Genomic DNA, 19,154 nt, shown 5'->3' with positions numbered 1-19,154 from the left:
CATATACATAAATACATTATTTTTATTATTTATTACAGTTGGAAACTGTAGGAAAAGCGGTCAAGATTCTTACGTAGTGTAGCTGCGTTTTTTCCATTGTGTAAAATTTTCTTTCGACACATCTCGAAGTAACGATGCAATACATTCGTTCGATGAAAATGATCTGCAAATTGACCCGTTTTAATAATAATGCGGTTACGCTGAATACATATACATATACGTTGTATTTGCGCCCTCGATTCGTGGTTAGTTATTTACGCGTATGGGAAATCCCACAGTTAATTGATCCCCAGATTTTGGACGGTGAGCTTGCGCGACTCTATTTCCTGGATGAAAATTAGGTCGGAGGATGCTATAATATGGCAAAGGGATCATCAGTCGCCGATATTCCGAATCTCGCTGATCCGAAATTTCACACGGATCATTCCTAATTATGCTCCATGTATGAGCTGTAAATTCCCTGCGGAAATTAAAGGCGGGTGTAAAATAATTTCGTTATAGTATAAATCGTTATTTGACTTCCCCGAATATATTCGATCGATTATTTAAAACGGCTGACGCTATGAATATTCAATCTTGTGTATACACGCTTCGCCTTAATCATTGCCAGTGGCGTTTGTTACCAAAATTTTGTTTGGAAGATTGAATTTGAGCCGGTATTTTTTCCTGTAAAAAGCAATATCAAGGTATCGAATTTAAGTGAATCAAATGAGATTGAAAATTCCGTAACGTTGTTCCGATATTTAGTATGCGGTACGCACATATATCGAGTCGAAATTTTATTCACGGTAAAAATTCGGGTAACAGTCCAATTTTACGTTGAAAAAATTGCCGCTACTACTTCGATACAAGCTGATCGCGGATTTGAAGGGATCCGAGTCTGTGAAATATTTAAACCACGAAATTGAATTAACATGGGATACCGGTTGTGGATTATTAATGCGGATTCGCCACAGTTCTCTCTTATTTATTTTGCGGTACGAAACTAGAGATTTTTTCGTGAACTCTACGTGACTTGTTTTTCATTTAACAATATCGGCTCCTCGTGCAGCTGTTTAAAGATTAAACCTGAAACGTTCTTGTCTTTTTCTCCTTTGGCGTGATAAAAATCAGGAAAAACAACTGGCATAATTTTCATCCGTGACAGGAATATGAACGAGTGCGCAATAAAGAAAGCTGTTATCTGTGTAGCTGCGAAACAAGATTCGCGAAAAGCTCGCTCTAAAAATAGCCGCACGTAGAGTGCTAATTAAAAATCACGTGCCAATTTATTTCCACCTTGGATATAATCTCCGCGCTAGTCGAGGAGGGGGGCGGAAGCTCGTGTAAATAATGGTCAAGTGGCGAGGAAGGTCGGGCAAGATTCCACCCTGGAGGCCTTTGCACGCCGCGAGACGAGGGGCGGGCTAGTTTATGATAGTGGAAATAACAGTGGCATTAAAATACCGTCGGCCATAAAGCATAGGTGAAAAGGAGGAAACGAAGGTGGAGGTCAGCGACGCACCAATTAGAAGATCAAAAGTGGTAAGGCGTCTCGACTCCCCGATTCCGGAAACATCTTTACATTCGGAGCAAAAAACTAAGGGCACATCTAACGATGAACGGAGAAGCGTGATTCGGTTCGAAATCCGGTTCTAAATTTTTCAGGGATCACCGGGCAGAGCTTGGGGCAAATTAGAGGACGAGCCGGTTCGCAGAGACAGAGTTCCGAATGGTCTCGATGCCGGGGACATAACAGTAACTTCTCGTCAGGGTGGCAAGGGGTTGTTCGAGATGGCAAAGGTAGGTACTTTCGCATCGGCGTGCGCTGCCTGTGCGTAGTCCGTAATGAACACCGAGGAAGAGTAACGATTCCGACCCCGGCGAAAGCCGGGGGAACAGCTACGTTTTTGTAACCGGGAATTCGGACCCACGAAAAGTGAGAAAATGAACTCGGTTACTTACCAGACGCCAACGGAGAGGAGGAGTCCCGAGTTTACAGGAACCAGGCCGGGCAACTTGGCGAAGTACGAACGTTGTTGGCAAACCTGCAGTAGCTAGTGAGCTGCGGTCCGCTCTCGAAGGCGCGTTCAACTTTGAAATTTGCATAAGCTAACCGTACATTTGTACCGCAAACACTCTCCGCACCAACTTCCGAGGACAATGAGAACTTCGAAAACGAACAGTGCGCATTCTATTCGGCAAAGAATCCTGTCGGGATGTCGCCAAAGTTGTCACCGAACGGCGCGACAAGGCTGTAGCCAGATCGTGATCCGGCATAACGCACGAACAATTTTGCGGACGGAGTTGATTTCGTCGAGGCACTCGAACACGCCTAGCTAGACATCTTCTCGACTCCGCATCTGGAAGCTGCGGGGCATCGGGGATGCGCACCCGGTTTAGTTCATAAGGGATGCTGGCCAGGGTGGGCAACATCTGGCTGAAAGAAAGGACTCTTCCGGGTATTCGGTAAGGGTCGCATATCCTCGCGAGACTCTCTCCACGCAGCATCGACGTTATCGTTTCCAGTACTGCCTCCAAGTTAAACCACTCCAATCGAGTATATAGATAATTTTTTAGCAGGGGGATTCGGAGGCCTCTTCAGTCGAGGGGGCTGAAACCGGGAAGCCGATACTCGAGTCTCGAAGACAAACTGCGCTTACTCCTGGAGCTAATTTAATTACCTCTTCCGTCCTCGTCTCTTCCGTTGCAGCTTCCCGTTGATCACCGTTCCCTCCGAAGAAGAAAAGTTGCAAAGTTGCGGGAGGGAAGAAGGGCGAGACCTATCGGGAGGCGGCACCACTTCCTCCGTTATCTCTCCGAACAGACAATAAGCCCTGCTCGGCCCTCACCGTTCCGATACAACCGTGGCAAATAAAACAATGCGCGAGAACGTCGACGCGACGTAGTGCACAATGCAACTCGTTACCGTTGCGCGTGCCTCGTTGCAGCTTGCGCGCGACGCCATTTTAACTGGTAATTGCGCATTGTCCCGCTAATCGAATACAATTCACCCTCCTCCACTTCTCACCCCCTCATTTGCCCGCGTAGACACAGTCACTGTCTTTCACTCTTTGCCTCCCTGGCGCCTCGGTCTTATTCCCGACTCGCGATGATTATCGCGCTGCGTCATTATACTCGAAAATTCATGGGCTTTTTAGTCCCAGCCCGGTGCAGCTTTCCGGAATAACAATTCAACTCCGCTGCGCGTAACCGTCCAATTATTTCCGATATACCTGCCTATCCGCGTCCGCGATCTCGTCGCCGCGTCCGATGTTTCTTGTTAAACCGGCCGGTTGGTACATCGTTTTCCATTGACGGACGGAGGCGCATTTCTTTGTTTGGAGCCGTGCCGTAGGAAGGATAAGGGGACCAGAGGTGTGGTCGGTATATCCTGCAGCGTACGCCGTGTCCTTCGCTCCTTCCGGCTACTCTCCATCGAATCAAACTAACGGGCATTGTTAACTCGGAAGCCCCGGGCGGAGACATTCCGTTGAAAGGCATTGTTGTCCGCGTGGTATTCGTTGTTTGTCCCGGCCCACCCGCATCTTCCTTCAGCCTGCACTTTTTCCCGCGAGTTTTCTCGCACGCGTATTATGTTCAGGATTTTATTCCGCCGCTCGTACGCTAGCTTTTCACTGAATTCGGCTCGATCGCAGCTTTTCTGTAACCGACTCCCATCGGCTTTCTAATTCTAACCAGTTAGGTGCAGCGTGTGATTGATCCAAAGGGTGATCGCGTAACGTAGGCAACGAATTTCCTCCCTCTTCATACCGCCACGGTGCACTGCAGTCCGTTGCCTTTGATGACGGCAGTCGACGGCAGACTTTTGACGTCTATTACGGCGTGCAGTTGCAGGTCTGCAGGGATGAAAAGCGGCCGAGCTTTGGCGAGAGAAGGGTGGCTGCCTGCCGATGCATCGGTCTAACGGAGTCGAGCTTTACGTGGACAATCGATGTTTCCATCAATTGCAGTTCGCGACGAACGTTTATGCGCCCAGTGCTGCAATTGTTATTGACAAATCGCAATGCCTCGGTAATCAGTCAGGGCTCGTGGGTCACGGGGCAGCCAGCCAATTCGAGTATATAAGGGTAGGTACGTGCAGTCAGTCGCTTTTCGGTTACAACTCGACGTCCGAGTCCTGTTTGACTGTTTGCTCCAGGGCGCACACTTGACTCAAGGATTAAACGCAAGTGATTCGGCACCGCGGTTAATCGATCGGCCGCATCGAGCTGCCCCACGCAATTAGCAGAATTCTGCCGCATGAAACCGCACGCGGAAACTCGAATCCTCGCACGTCTTTCACCCGAAACGACGTCTCCGGATAATTCACGTTAGCCCTTTCAGCATATAACGGGGAATATTTATTCCATCGGAAACGCTCCGCGATTAATCGATCGCCTTCGCAGTTCTACGCGAAAACGCAGATCGTCATCTATGACGTGTCGAAGTGTTGCGCGGTTATCTTTGATGCACACGATCCACGCGACTTCGTTCACCCGCTAACGTCACTGGCCGCGTGTCCGTCACGTGCGTAACTTCAACCCCTTGCGGGCAACGCGTGCGGGCCGTTCTGGAAAACATCGATGCGCACCCCTGCAGCCGCGGAATAATGAATTTCAAGTGAAGAGCTGGGCTGCACGCTGCCGAGGGTATAATTAACGCGAGAATCGCGCGATGCAGATGCGACGCATCTCTCTGCTCCGCATCTCGCACACGCGACACACGTACAACCTTCTTCTCATCCCGATTCAAGGGCTTCTCAGATATTCTCACTGTCTCTGCAACAGCTCAAACTGTGCGTTTACGACGCTTTTACGACTCGCCGCCGCGGCGCAGCGACACACGCTTGCGGCTACTTTGCATTTATCCCTGGACGATATATACTCGTGGAGAATATCCGACTCTTGAACACACGCCAATTACATCGCTTCGTGAAAGTGTTTTCCGCAGCCGGAGAGGAAAGAACTAAAATTGTTCCGATCTTTCGAAGCAATGGAGAAGAAATGTCCGGTGCTTGAGTTTTAGCGGTTCGCAGGCCGCAGCAGTCCGAGTCGTTACGATCCCTCATGCGAGTGTAAGAGAGGCGAGTTTTTCAAACGGACAAATTTATTCATATCCTGGTAATCCTGACCTCCGGTTACCATTTACCGGATCGAGGCGAGTGGGGCGGGTAGACCGTAAAGAGACTCGCTCAAACTCACCGTGCGAATTGCCCGGAGCGGGAAGTAATGGGTTCGGGTGACTACAACGCTAAACACTTAATTGAACCCAAATCTCTGGGCGCGTTAGGAGCCGTCCCGAATCCGGAGGGGCTTCCCGGGTTCCTGGAGAAGGTTCTGCAGGCCCTTCGAAGGAAATGTTGCGCCCTGCTGGCATTGAACTCGTGACGTCGCCGATGACCTCGGCAAAGTGGGGTCGGCTGCACAAGATATCGCATTATTCACCCTGAATAGGGTAAATCAGAGCCCAGGTACTACCCTGGGAGGCTCGCTTCGCCTTGCCTCGCGCTCACAGGAGCCGTCCCGTCGGGCCCCGGCTCTCTTGGGAATTCAATTATACCCAAGGAACAATGGCTTCGTACAGCGTCGGTGACAGCCTTGGTTGAAACGTTCCGGTGCCCAGGGGTCATCGGATTACGCCTAATATTTACACGAATTCTCGAGTCGTATAAACGTCAAGCTAATCAGTGCGGAATCCTCAAATCTCGGTCGTTCACTGACTTTTTATGATCGATAATTTCCGTGTATTATCCTTTGAGGAAGTCTAAATAATCAAACCCAGTGTTTTCAAAGCTCTCTGACGGTAATTACTATGGGTCTGAAATAATGTGAACTTTTTTTTTCTCTCTGTGCCCGCATTTTTTGAGACCCGGGAATTTGAAGCGATGGAAGAAGTGCCCAGTATGTTTCAAAATTGTTCGACGAATCGTTAAATTGAAAGTTGTCCGTCATGGTTGATTAGAGTAATTCAAATTAGGGGGTCAGAGAAGAGAGAGAGAAAGAGAAAGCTCGGAGAGACGGGGGGATGATGGAAGATTATGATACCGAGTGTCCACTCGTCATTTATCCCACGAGCTTTTCATCGCGCATGGTACGCCGTCGATAATCTCCTTTTATTTCCCCCCTCTTTCTACCTCTCCTTTTTTTCCTGATTGAAACGGATGAACTTGATTATTCGCTTTTATTTGATGTCAGCGTGCTGCAGCAGCAGCGGCAACGGCAGCGGCAGTGTAGCACCCGTTTGAGTAGATTTTCATTCCGTCAAAGGAATTCCCGGTGACAAAGGGGCTGCGATAACGAACCTTTGTCCGGTACTGACCTATAATAACTCGTAATTTCCCGCATTCGTCATGATATTTTTACAGGGCTTAACGGGGGGCGGTTGAAAAAATGAAAAAGGAAGAGAAGAAAAATCAATGCGGTATTCAAGGCATATACGCGCACTTGAATCATTGCTCGTTGTACAACCCGGTGAAGAACCGTCATCCATTCCGTTACATCGACTTCTCAACCATGACACGTTACTAAGCCGGATACATATTCTGTTGCCTAATGACTCCGGCTATTACAGAATTACCATTTCAATGCTCTGCACTACTGCAGTTGCTTGCTTGCCTGCGTTCACGAATCGCAAATGAACCGCGCGCGCGATTCTTGAACGATGCGACTAGAACTCTGCTCAAGTACATGTATTATACACCCTCGTGGATGGCTTGCACAGCACGGATATGTCTTGCGGGTGCTGAAACAGAGGTGTACGTGTATGCGAATAGAATAATTATTATCTGCAGAACTGCACCCGCGTTCGATTACTTTACGTGTCACAATCTCCGCGCGCACTCGTTGTTCATAACATTCACTTACGGTTACGTTGAACAGACACGTGTAGCGCGTAAAGGATAAAGGAGAACAACATATAAGGCTATTAAATTGTCCAACGTCCTGCAACGGTGGGATTGGGTATTATATAATCGCAGGTATTCAGTCGTGGCAAGTTGAACGCGTGACGTCATGCTACTGACTGGATGGGAATTGTTGTGTAATACCCGAGCATTTGGGGTCATTTAGCGAATGTGCAGGACGGTGGGTAATAATTTCCCCAAACGACACTCCAAATTACTGGAATTAATCCGAAAGTATATTAGGCAGGTACTGCCCGGAAATACGTGTTCATTCGCTTCGTTCTGCTGCAGGGGTGAAAAACCCCTCCCACTTCGTGACGCCCTGCAACCCCCATTCTTCTATGCTAGGTGGCAAAGCAAGGATAAAAGTAATTAATAAGCATAGAAAAAAATGCAGATAAAATTCGTTGAAAACGAATCGAATTTTTAATGCATCGAATTAATTTCAAACACTCTGATCATCCACCGGTTTGTCGGGTTCATATTTTTTGACCTAATTCAATATTCCGTCACCGCGTAGCTGCAGCGTATCACGCTTTCGTAATCACACGTATAATGAGTTTGATTAAATTTGGGTAAAAATGTTTACTAACAAGCCGATGAAAAAAAGTTTTGAGTTGAAAAAATTGACAGGATATAGAATTCGGTGGTACATTTTTCGTACAAGGAGATGAAAAGAGCCGAGCCTTGTGAAGTTACGGAGATCAATGCCGTTCGACAATCGACGTTTCAGTACTCTTTCAACTGTCGCGATCAGTTTGCGACAGTGTATAAAACTCGCAAACTACCGACGACCAGTTATCTCACATCGTCGTGACGATGAAACATCAGCTGTGACCAACGGACGAGGAAAATATTACCCCGTACAAAGTTGTAAACATTTAATTTGCCCCAACGTCGCGTTGAGATTAAATTACCATGATCCCTCCCCCTTCCACAGGATAAAAAAATAAAATGAGCAAATAAATAAATAAAAAGTGACATAAAATTCAACGGTTCTATTTTCTGCGCTTATAATAATTGCGACTTTAGAACGCGTTCGGTTCTGTAATATCTGAAGTGGGAACCGCAACGTCGAAGTTGAAATGTAATCAAGGATTTTTACGGTAAACTAGCAAATGATGAAAGTTACACGAGACGACCGCGATCTCGCAAGCTGGGCGGTATAACCTATACATACAGTTTGCTCTTTAATTTGAGTTGCCGACGTTCCATTGTTTTCTTCGCTAATGAATTTCCTCCCTTAAGATCCAGCGCGATTCCCAAGTGAGAGTCGGGGGGATCAGGGATCGTTGGGAACGGTAGCGATAGTGATTTCCGGTTCCTCCCCGCGGCTCATTGTCAGCTTGACTGAAAGTTCACTTTTGCAAAGTTTCAGTCCGCTCACGTACACGGCTTGTCTAACTTGTCCAATAGTTTCGGCAGGGATTGGATATGGGTATTCGATTCGTCCCAACGATTTCTATAGCTATTTCTGGTCCGCTGAACGGCAGCCCGCGTTCTGATACTCTCAAATCCCCGAGGGCGGATACCATTTGATTATAAGTATGTATATCGCACAGCGTTAATTACCTTGCGTGTAGTTCATTTCCTCCGATCATGTACCTCGGGCTTAACTCCTGCTCGGAGTCGCGGGATAGCGGGAATATGTCACCTGAAACAAAATAACCACGTTTCATTATCAACCCGAAAAAAAGAAAAAAGATACTACAAAGACTATTAGGGGCAGCGATATCGAGGCGGATTGAAATTATCGAGGCCGGGTGCAGAATGCGGAACGAAGTATACGTTGGGTCGTTTTTGAACGGCGTGTAAATTAGTTCTACAAACTATTCGGAAGCCGCATTAACGTCGCTCGTATATAGCTCATCTCGACGTAACCCTCGTAACGCATTTCGAGCAGCGATGAAACCGGCGTCCCGACGCCGCGACGCCGCGACGCGACGCGTTCTAGGAGCCGAACAGCTGCTTCTTAATGACGATTGGAATGTCGTCTAATTAAACCAAAATATTGATTTTGGCTGGGCCGCGTCGATACCGCCTCTCCACATGCTCCCCGCAATTCCATTTCATTCCATTCCATCCGCATTCGACTCGTGCTCGACTAACACGCCGATTTCGCCTCGATCCTTCCCTCCTCTCTCTCTCTCTCTCGGTGGTAATTTCTGACGTTCATTCCTCGCGATTTCTCCACCGAATGTCGTCGTCTCGACGCGCCAACGCCTCAACCCCCACGTAATATACGAGCAGAACTTATTGGCCAACTAAGCCAATACCGCAAACGGCTTGTCCATCTGGCGTGCTAATTAGCAACAACCCATAGACCAGCGCGCCGAGCTTCTAATAACACTGCGCGTAACAAGGCTAACTATAATCGCAAGCCCAGCTGTACCCTCCCGACATTGTCCAATTCCTCGCCATCCCGCACCAATCGACCGCTAAATCACTCCATATAATTGCGGTACTACAATTAATTAGGAATGCTCCGCTTCAGGTCTTCCCGTGAGTTTAAATACCATTGAAAATTAGCGATGATATGAGAGCGAAAGTTGTCAAGGGGAAAATTTGCGAATGGTTCTGCTCACGGTGGTCGGAAATATGTGAGAAAGACTGCGGCAGGCGGTGGCTTGGAAGTGTATAACAAACTCTGAGAGGTCGATTGTGCGGAGGGAAAAGGAAACTGCCGATAGGGTGAGGAAAATAATCGGATGAGGTGGACCGAGAGCCGGATGCTGAAGGACGAGGGGGACAAAAAAGAGGGCGCAAGAAGGGAGGAAAGACACTCACGGACATAATTTGATACGCTTAAGATAAATTGATACAGATAGATTATGAACGACATATATACAATCTATGTGTCGCGGTCTATTGTCGTCTTTGCGTCTTTATACGTATACTTATTCATATATGCGTCCAATGGTGGGTGGAATATTTGGAAATAACGACCACGTATGTAATTACAGTGTTTCGAGATCAGGGATGATACACAATCGGTGCGTAGTGGTGAAATGTAATTTTTCTGTCTGAAATATTTTTTTTTTCGTCATTCGAGTGAGCTTGAATTGATCCAAAAGCGAACAATGTCAGTGTGCTCAAATGTGTTCGTCCTGAGCCATCTAGCTGGTTTCAGGAATTAATATCACACCTCGGGTAATCGATATACGTATACGTCTAGAGCGGTGAACTATAAATTGCGGATGAGGTGTTAAATGAGCCATGCTAAGACGATGCTTGAGGGTGCAGGGTAAGATGAGGTGAAGAAGAAGCGGGAGGGCAAGCTACTTTGGCGGCTCGCACGCACGCGAGACCGGAACGGTAAGTCGGGAGAGAGAAAGAGGGAAAAGAGCATAGATGAGAGAGGAGAGAGAGAGAGGAGCGTGGGCCACTTGAAGCGGGCAACGTATGAGGCTGCCACGGCTGGCGTACATAGGGAGATATCGATCGTCCACTGAGAACTTAACGGCGTTCCAATATTAAAGCTCATATCAGAATATAGACGAGCTTCTTAGTCGCGATGCAGAATCACGATCGATACTATCCGGTCGGTGGAACAAATCGGAACTAATTTGACACTCGGAAGTTAATAACAGCTCGGAAAATTGCGATTATAGGCATGTATGAGAACTCTGAAAAGTAATTATTCATGAAATCCTAATGAGAGCTTGCGGATAAATGCTGCACTTGGGTTGCATCGTTTGAGAACAATGCGTTTTGTTGGTCAAGCACAGAGTCGGTAATTTTGATTGACGACCAATTAAAATCTTCACGGTATTTAAACTCGGTGTTTCATAACTGTTTTGGACATGATTCATATTGAATTCGAATGGAGCGCGTCTGCTGGATTACGAAATCGATGTAAAATCGGTAAGAAAACTTATCGACGTATGAAAAAAACGGTGCAAAAAATTTTTCAAAGCATCGACGATTCTCGTTCCAAGCTTCTCCTAAATTATTATTCACATTTAGTTTCAGGTGCTAGTGTTGTTCTTACCCCGCGATTCGACTTTGCCATGCATGACTCATGCGGTTTATGCAAAATTTGAGAAAAAGGGAAGGTAACAAAATACCGTGTGATTAAATTAGCTAGCGAACCGCGGTACGCGCTTGACGTCACGATTTCCAAGCATGAGGGTGGTCAATTAAAGCGATTCGGGTCTGCGGGCTCATATTATTATTTCATATACCTCTGTATAATAACTGTTACCATCGATTAGAATCGCGCCTGTACGCCTTACATTATTAAATGAAAATCATTCCACTTATTGATTTCTGCCTTCTCTTTCGCTTATCGATGACTCGAGCTGCTTCGCCATCGGGCTGCGAAACGGCAGACGGAATAATATTCGCCGGATCACAGTTAGGCATTGTAGGTATGACGCGCGACGTCGTCAATTTATTCACCCAGGTTTGAGGAAATGATTTAGGCTCGCCTCAAATACTATTTTATCTCGTCCTATTAGGATCCGAGGGACGGGGAACGCCTGATTAAGAATGCACCCTCCGTTCAGGCGACGGCCGAATCGAGCCTCCGGTTGGTGACATTAATAGCGGACCTCAGACGCGATACCCTGCAAGCTCCTGGGGCTTATATTTCATTCATCCTCCTCCGCGATACTCGGTTTGGTTTCTATATTAAATCTTGATGTACGAGGTTTGACGTCGTCCGAAGCCAACGGCGGCGTCTCAACAACCCTTCGCGGAGCCGTGTCTCCATAAAACGTCCGTCACCGAACCGGAAGAGTGCGCCGTAAAGGAAAAAAATGCTCGTCTTCATAGCCGTGAGGGATTCGTCCAAAGCCCGTAACCACAATCCAACGTGAGGAAGAAATTATTGCGTCAATTTGGCGAAAATTGTGGTGGTGATTATTTTACCGGTAACCTACCGTGTATACAGCTTAAATACGCTTTTATAGAAGAGAAATTTTTTCGTATATGTTTGAAGCGAATATGCGCTCTTGGCAGTTTTCGTTGCTTAAATCGCGGCCCACTCGGCTCGAGGAAAGAGAGCGTGGAAGTGGCAGGCGTTAACGGGAATACTAATCCAAGATCACAATTTACAGGTTCTTTGTTTCGCAGCTTTATAAATCTAAGGTAATAGCCTCGAACTCGCACCTGCAGCTCCGAGCTTCGAGCCAACAAACGATTGCCTTGAACCCCCCCCATTTCTCTCTTGGTTTCTCACCGCTCACGCATACTAAATAGTGTTTTAAAATATAAATTAATCCCCACGCTTTTCCACGAGGCGTTCGATCGCCTCGTGTACCTTGTTTTTCAAGATTTAAAAATTTCCTTTCTTTTTCCTGAGACACAATTCGGCAAAATCACCGAATCTAATATGAGACAGTGAAATATCTCGATTCCGAACTGTAGGGATCGTCAGGTTTCTCCTTGGAGAAATTACATTAAGCCCGAATTATTCGCCGGGATATTAGAATTGATGGTGTACGGATAACGGGCAAAGTCAGATTTCGCTGTCGGATGAATGACGAATTCCACTTAGGCCTTTTCTCTTACTCGTGCAGTAACTCCGCGCGATCTCTCTGTATATTTGCATTTATCTCAGTGCTACCGGCGGAGGGAATCCGGTTGAATAATTAGCCCCCAGGCGACTAGGAACCCTCGCGGTCCGACCCGGGAATAAAATTTGGGCGTAAAACGTCGGAAGGTTCGCTTGCAAATAAGCTCGCTCGCTCGAAATCTACGAGCATTGCGACGTTATCTCACGAGGTACGCGCGGTATCTTTCTCCAGACATTTTTCCGATCGCCCGTTTCAATGCGGGGCTCGATTATATTTGTTTTATCAGTTTCATGCTCGCGTGCGGAAAAATTGTCGAGTTGTCGGGACGCTTAGCACGACGGTCACGGCCGAGGTAAAACCGGAATCGGAGAAGAAAGGGTTTTAGGATTGAATTCTATCTAGGTGAGCTTTTTTCAATCAACGTTATCGCGCACTTGGCAGCCAAGCTTCGCGACGGACCGTATAAAGCACGCGAGGCTACTACCGCGTTTTAAGAAGCAGGAGTAAGGGTGATATCCAGGGCGAAAGTTCGGGCTTCTTGCAGCCCACCGGAGACGCCGAAGACGTCGCGTAGTCCGGGCACGTCGTCGATGAATGGTCTGACGAGACTCTCCGAGACTTTGCGAGACAATCGCTTGGGAAATCTGAGGTCCGCCACCCTCGGCCCTCACCCCTCGCCCATCACCCTTCTCCACCCATCCGTTCGGTTTTAACCATCGTAACTTTCCCCACGCGCCCCCTTTTTTCTTGCATTCGTCAGATCCACCAATGGCACTAAATCACGCACCTCGATCCCTGATTAAATTTTCGATCGGCAGGAATCAGAAACTAATCGAAAATCCCTCGATGCACAATTCTCGGTGCTTCTCAATTCTGGTCTGAAATATTGGCTACTCTGTCGTGTATCAGGCGCACCTTGATCGATTCCTGCAAGTTTTTTTTACATATTTTGAAAAATCTATCAACGAGAAGGTTCGTCCCTGTAGCCAGTTCCTACTAATCAGTTTCAATCCACTGAGCGCCGGTACTTCTGCAGTTACTTCAACTATAAACCGTCTCATTCGGTTTTAGGACCGAGTTCTTACTCCTATTTCCAGCCGGCACGGATCCCTTTTCTTTTCACGATCGAGGATCCCATCCTAAGTCTGAGTGCGACTTCTACTCGAGGCATTCCTCTTTGCGGAATTATTGTAGGCAGGGTAACATATACCCTGCAGGTACGCTCGAGCGTTCGTTGTCCCGATGCGCGAAGAGCGAGGCACCGTGCAGGGTGCTCGTAGCATCACGAGAGGCTCCTCGAGGAGATGCACTTTACAATTTCCATGCGTTAGCTTAGCGTCCGCCGGCCTCTCCCTCCTTATTTTCTTCAGAAGACTCAGTCAAGCAGGACGGTAAAACTATTCGCGGATTTCCATTGAAGCGCATTTCTCGGTACGTCGGGACGGAGGAATAAAGTCTCCGGTACTCGAGTAACATGGATAACAGGCTTACGCGTACCTAATAACAATTCAATCCTAAATGCAACAACCTTCGGCAAAAATTTAATATAACTTAACTCGGCGGGTTGCGAGTGTGTCGTTTTGATAAATTTTAGAAAATAAGACTGAGGCTGGGAGAACGATGGAAGTGCAGGATGAAAACCTGACGATAAATACGACAGTCAACCTGGTGAGAAAGGGGGCAGTTTTCTCACATGGGAAACGCAGCCAGGCTCTTTATCGCCGTTTCATTCTTCTAGGAGAAAGAACACTAGCCTCTTCTCGGTTCCTCGCATCTTTGTCTTTCTTTCATCAAGCGATGTGGGTACCCATGTACCTGTCCCACCATCTTAGCTGCAGCAGCAGGCACGCTATCTCGTCAATTGGTGCACAACGCCGCGTCTTTACGAGTTTGTCAAGTTTAACACCAATGTCCCACACGTGCCCAGCTTGCGAATTCACCTTTTATCGTCTTCCACCTTCTCTCATCTGCCGTTGCTGTATTTATTTTCGCAGCTTACCGGGCGAAAGCGGAAATGAACGACCTGCAGGGATTAGAGTTGCCGTTTAAAAAAATTGGAACGTTTCATTAGCCCAACCATGCCTTCGTCAACGTTGGGGCAAATCGTCCCCGGTCATTCCAGTTCGACCTGGTTTGAGGAAGACGAGACAGACCACGGGGGTCAGAGTTTCCCTCCCTCAAGGTCTCGTGTTTCCTCTGCGGTCCTCCCTCTCTTCTCGTCGCGTATGAAAACCGCTCTCTTCGGTGCTCCGGTTTGTATCGATGAAGACGCCGGCAGTCTCTCGGCCCGACGGTCTTTTGACCCCGTCTCAGGTCAGCCGGCCCCCGGCGAGCTCGGGTGTCTTTTACGAGGTCGGTAAATTTCCAGATCCGAGGTAAGATAGCCAGCCCGAAGGCCACGGCGTTAATTAACCCCTCAAAAACCCAAGCGCCCTAATTCTAGCTTCCCGGATAAAGTGAGATAAAAGATTTCAAAGCGTCAAACCTCCTCGACGACGACCACCGTGCGTGTCTCTTTGATCAGCCGCGAATTGTTATATACCAACCGTCGAACTTTGTCGCTTGAGCTTTGTCCATCGTGGGATGAAGCGGTAAAGGGAAGCGTCTCCACAGATCTGATTCTCTCATCTTGGATTGTAAAACTTACTCTTGTGAAAGAAGAAAAATAAAGCGAAGAGCAGAAGGGGGGAGGGGGGGGGGGGGGGAATAGACAATCTGGGAATGCCGCTTTGCATGAGCGCACGGCGATGGTGTCACTGTCATCAACGCCCACGCCTCGATCTTGTCGACACGTATGGTGACTTTGGTGAGAAATTTGGTGATGTCCACATTACCGGTCCCGCAACGGCGTCTTCTAATCTTGAAAAGCGAGTTTTAACGTCGCCGATCAGGTTTTCCTTGATAACTAAATGTCAGTGGAGTCCGTTACACGATTAAAAGAATTGAAGATGCATACGGAATAACAAGTAGGAAGTTATCTTCGTTCGGGTAGCATATTTATAAGAATACAGAAGTAAGAAAGACCATTAGTCGGAAATTTTGTTAACTCATATTCCCATCTCCTATAAGAGTTGTTTATTATTCTGTTTTTGAACGAGCCTCTTCGGTTTCACGAAACACATCTCGTACCTCCGTTCCTCGGCATGTCTTAAAATTTGCCCCCAGTTCGGGGTCAAAAATTAACCATTACACGCCCCTTCGTAGACGATTGTGTTAGAAGCATGGAATTGATACGTTGCTTTCGGGGTCGAAGAAATGGGACGGAAGGGGAAGAGGCGGAGACGGAGTGGGCGTGTGGGAATAAATCTCTCCGAAGACGTTTATCAATTTCTTCTCAACGACTGGAAAAGGGCAGAGCGAGAGGTCAGCCCGGCATATCCGTCAATCGGGGTCAAGAGGCGAGGGTATATCGTCTAGAGAACAAAAACGGAGCCAGCATTATCGCAGCTTTTCAACTACACGCGTCGCCTGAATCTCTTGCGATTAAAACTTGTCGCGGAGACGTAGCGGCAATCTCATCATCGTCCATCGTTAATTCCGTCAACGCGGTGAAACGTTCGAGCTAAGAAAAATAAGGCGAAATCAATTTCGTTCTTGGAAACGTTCCTTCGGGAACCTCTACGCCTTCCTTCGCTTCTGCACGCGTAATACGAGCCAGCCGAGAGACGGTGAACGTACGGTATCTCCGATTACGAGACAACTCTCACGCGGTCGAGTCTCCGTACCTGTAGGAGACGCGTGCAGGTTGGACCGCCGATGAAGCAAACGGTAGACAACGTAACACTACCCTCTTGCTGACGAAGGATATACATGCACACATTCTCGATAGGAACTTGACGCGTGCACGCCGGTAGCCGATTACCCGTTGTAAATATGCGCCCGGGTTACACATCGTCAAACAAGCTTCTGGTACCTGGAACCCTGGAACACCGTTTTATGAACTCCTCAGGTGTGCACCGGTTTATATCCAGTTCGGTAGAACGAAGTATTTTATCGCTAGGTTACATTTCTGCTGGTCGTAAAACTTTGGAATGATCTTTTGAACAGGCCATTTGTGTATAATTTGTACCATAATAGTAGAGAGCCTTCAGTTTCCTCGTTATATCGAACACCAAAACCAATGACAGGATGAATGAGTATCACTTTGATTATTTCATGTATTGACGACGATTGTTTGATTGCTAATCGTGAGTTTTTCCTGGTCTCAAATTTTTTTTTTCTATCAAACGACAGCTTGTTCCAAAATTTCAAGTCAATAGGATGATGTTCAGTAAATCTTGTCCTTACGTGATTCCGTATTATACAAGTAGTGAAAAAATCGTGGCAAACGAACCGAAATTCAGTCTACACAACGTTGGCTTCGAGTCGCGTTGCACGCGGAGTTGCAGGGTAGGTGAAAAATATAAAAAATGTTTAAAAAAAACCGTTCATTTTACACGAAAAGTTTGATGTCTCCCTTTGGTACGGTGAAACTAGAACGCAGGAACTAAACGGCAAGCGATGGTGGAAAACAAATTTGCATCCTCGGCCACTTAACAGGTAGCCTTATGTGCGACCTGTTAGGTGTCTGTGAAGTGGCAGGTGGGCAGGGAGAGCTAATTTGCTCTCGTTAGCGGTGCTGCGTAGATCGCCGCACAACGAGCACGGTCGTTTTAGTTACACTTACGTCATGTCCGCACACCGGTGAGACATAATATATTCAGGCGCAGAACGCGGAAACACGAAGCGACATCCAGTGCCGGTGGGCAAAGAGACTCTGTGATCCGAGTGCGAATGCTTGAGAGATGAAATAATTGCGGCGGAACGGGACCGGTGCGAGACGCGTCCTATTCCGGTCCACTGGAAAAAACCTTCCCGCCCTTTCCCCTCTTCGCGACGCTTCCTTTTCCCGGACAGGCGCAATTAGGCCCCATTCCCGTTATATTCCAATGAACGCGCGAACCTCGCGGACACGCACGATGATAAGTTGGAAGAAATTTTCATTCCTGTATTTGCGTGGTAGGAAAAACACCGAAGGGTGAAAAAAAGGGAAGAAGAAAACAACAAACAGAGCCGAGGGAGAGGAAGAGAAATGAACAATTTTCGTTGACCGCGATATTTGACGTTCGGACAACCGTCGCGCTCGCCTGTATCACACATGATCCAATTCAACGTTCCCTGTAGCGTACGTTGGCTGTCGCGTGTATAATATGCAGGGAGTTGGTGGTGCGGGCGAGGGGCCGGGGAGGGGGGGGGGGGGGAACCCCTAATTCGCGCCACCCCGCAGAGGTCCGGGTGTGTAGTTCGGATATGTGTGACGTTTTTTAGACTCAGAGCGAGCCTGCGGATAGGGAGAATCATTCATCAGGCGAACCGGAGGGGGTGAAACGGTATATCGTATAGCCCATCTCGCGCATATGCCACGCGGGTTTTTGCAACCCCCGCTCCGGCTTTTTGCGTTTCAGGTTTTTTCCTTCGCGGTAAACGCCGGGTTTTTACCAAAACGCAACGAACCGCACGCGGCGAGTATCAAAAGCTGCTCGCAGGCCGGAATCACCCTGCTTAGGTCGCGCTTCCTGGGACTGCCTCGCTTACTCGGGGGCGAACCAGGGCGCGTGGATAGGTGTTGGCCGGCCACACGGCGCCGCATGGGGCGACCTCGGTACACCCGAGTGCCCACAGACTGCGGAGATACCGCTGCTGACAAATAAGCCCGATTACAATGGGCAAACTCGGGTGCCCAACTGACGTTGAGGAATTATACCTCGGATGTTACAAAACGCCCGTGGGCCTTCCAGCCTCGAGTATACGTACAGGGTACATCCTTTTCCACCTTGCTAAGGATAAGATTACACACCGGGTAGACAAACTGTAATCTCGGTATAACCACTATTGCTCCTTCATTTTCTCTGCGCTAGCTACGCTCCCGCATTAGTTATACTGCCGAATAACGATACGGCGTCGAGTAGTTTCTCGTGTTCCTGTCTAGGGAACACCTTATCACCGCCTACTTTGAAAGGTCGGGTCACTCCGCGTGTCTCAACCTTCCAGCGATGCTAATTTGATCCGTTGATAGCCACCGCGGGTCCGTGAATTGAGTAACACATCTCGCTTCCCTGCATGTCTCGCTGATAGCATCTTGAATATCTCGGCAAAAGTTTGTAGCAAGAGAATGCGGATTACTGAAACGGTGCCTTTCGATGTCGCGTTGTGAAACACTGTGGAGCATGCAAACTGCAATTTGAATGATCGAAAGAATGCATTCAACACGCATCAGAGTTATTGACGTTGAAATCGCGCTGCTCCGTTACACAGTCGGCGAACGATATCAGGTTTGTGACGAGTGAACGAATATCGTCGTGCTCATCCGCATTTGCAGGGATGCTTAACGAATCGTGGTATAATTGTTAATTGATATTATACCCGTCCTTTGAGAATCAATCAAACCAGGATCGCGCGGGGAGTCGGGGGTAATTGATTCATCAGTCATAGATGACTGACGTCGACGACGCGCATCGCGTGTCGCAGGTGGAGAATAAATTCCATCGAAGTGAGCTGCCTCAGAGCGTTGGCTTTTTGACAAGAAAGTTTGTTTTTCAAATCTGCACACGAGCCGACCGTTCGAGCCTTTCATTCGTCGCCTTATCCGTACCAGGAAAATCGCGATGCCCGCGGAATCGAGTTCCGTTGACGGTTGAAAAATCGTTTCGAGTCAATTCCCAATCCTCTTATGAGCTTTCGAAAGTCCCTGCAACCGCGGCACGGCGAGACGA

General features: G+C 47.8%; 1 protein-coding gene across 4 annotated transcripts in view; it reads right to left on the bottom strand.

Annotated features, from left to right (window-relative positions):
- LOC124184397 (teneurin-m) overlaps positions 1–19,154 on the bottom strand; it is a 344,914-nt gene that overhangs the window by 216,086 nt on the left and 109,674 nt on the right. For all 4 annotated transcript variants that reach the window (XM_046574032.1, XM_046574034.1, XM_046574035.1 and 1 more), the window contains exon 2: positions 8,456–8,537. In XM_046574032.1, the coding sequence (XP_046429988.1) occupies positions 8,456–8,471 (16 nt within the window). In that variant the 5' untranslated portion in view covers positions 8,472–8,537. The remainder of the gene's footprint in view (positions 1–8,455; positions 8,538–19,154) is intronic.

This window comes from Neodiprion fabricii, chromosome 6 (assembly GCF_021155785.1).
Source record: "Neodiprion fabricii isolate iyNeoFabr1 chromosome 6, iyNeoFabr1.1, whole genome shotgun sequence".
Classification (NCBI taxonomy): Eukaryota; Metazoa; Arthropoda; class Insecta; order Hymenoptera; family Diprionidae; genus Neodiprion; species Neodiprion fabricii.
This window is presented reverse-complemented; position numbering and strand designations above follow the sequence as displayed.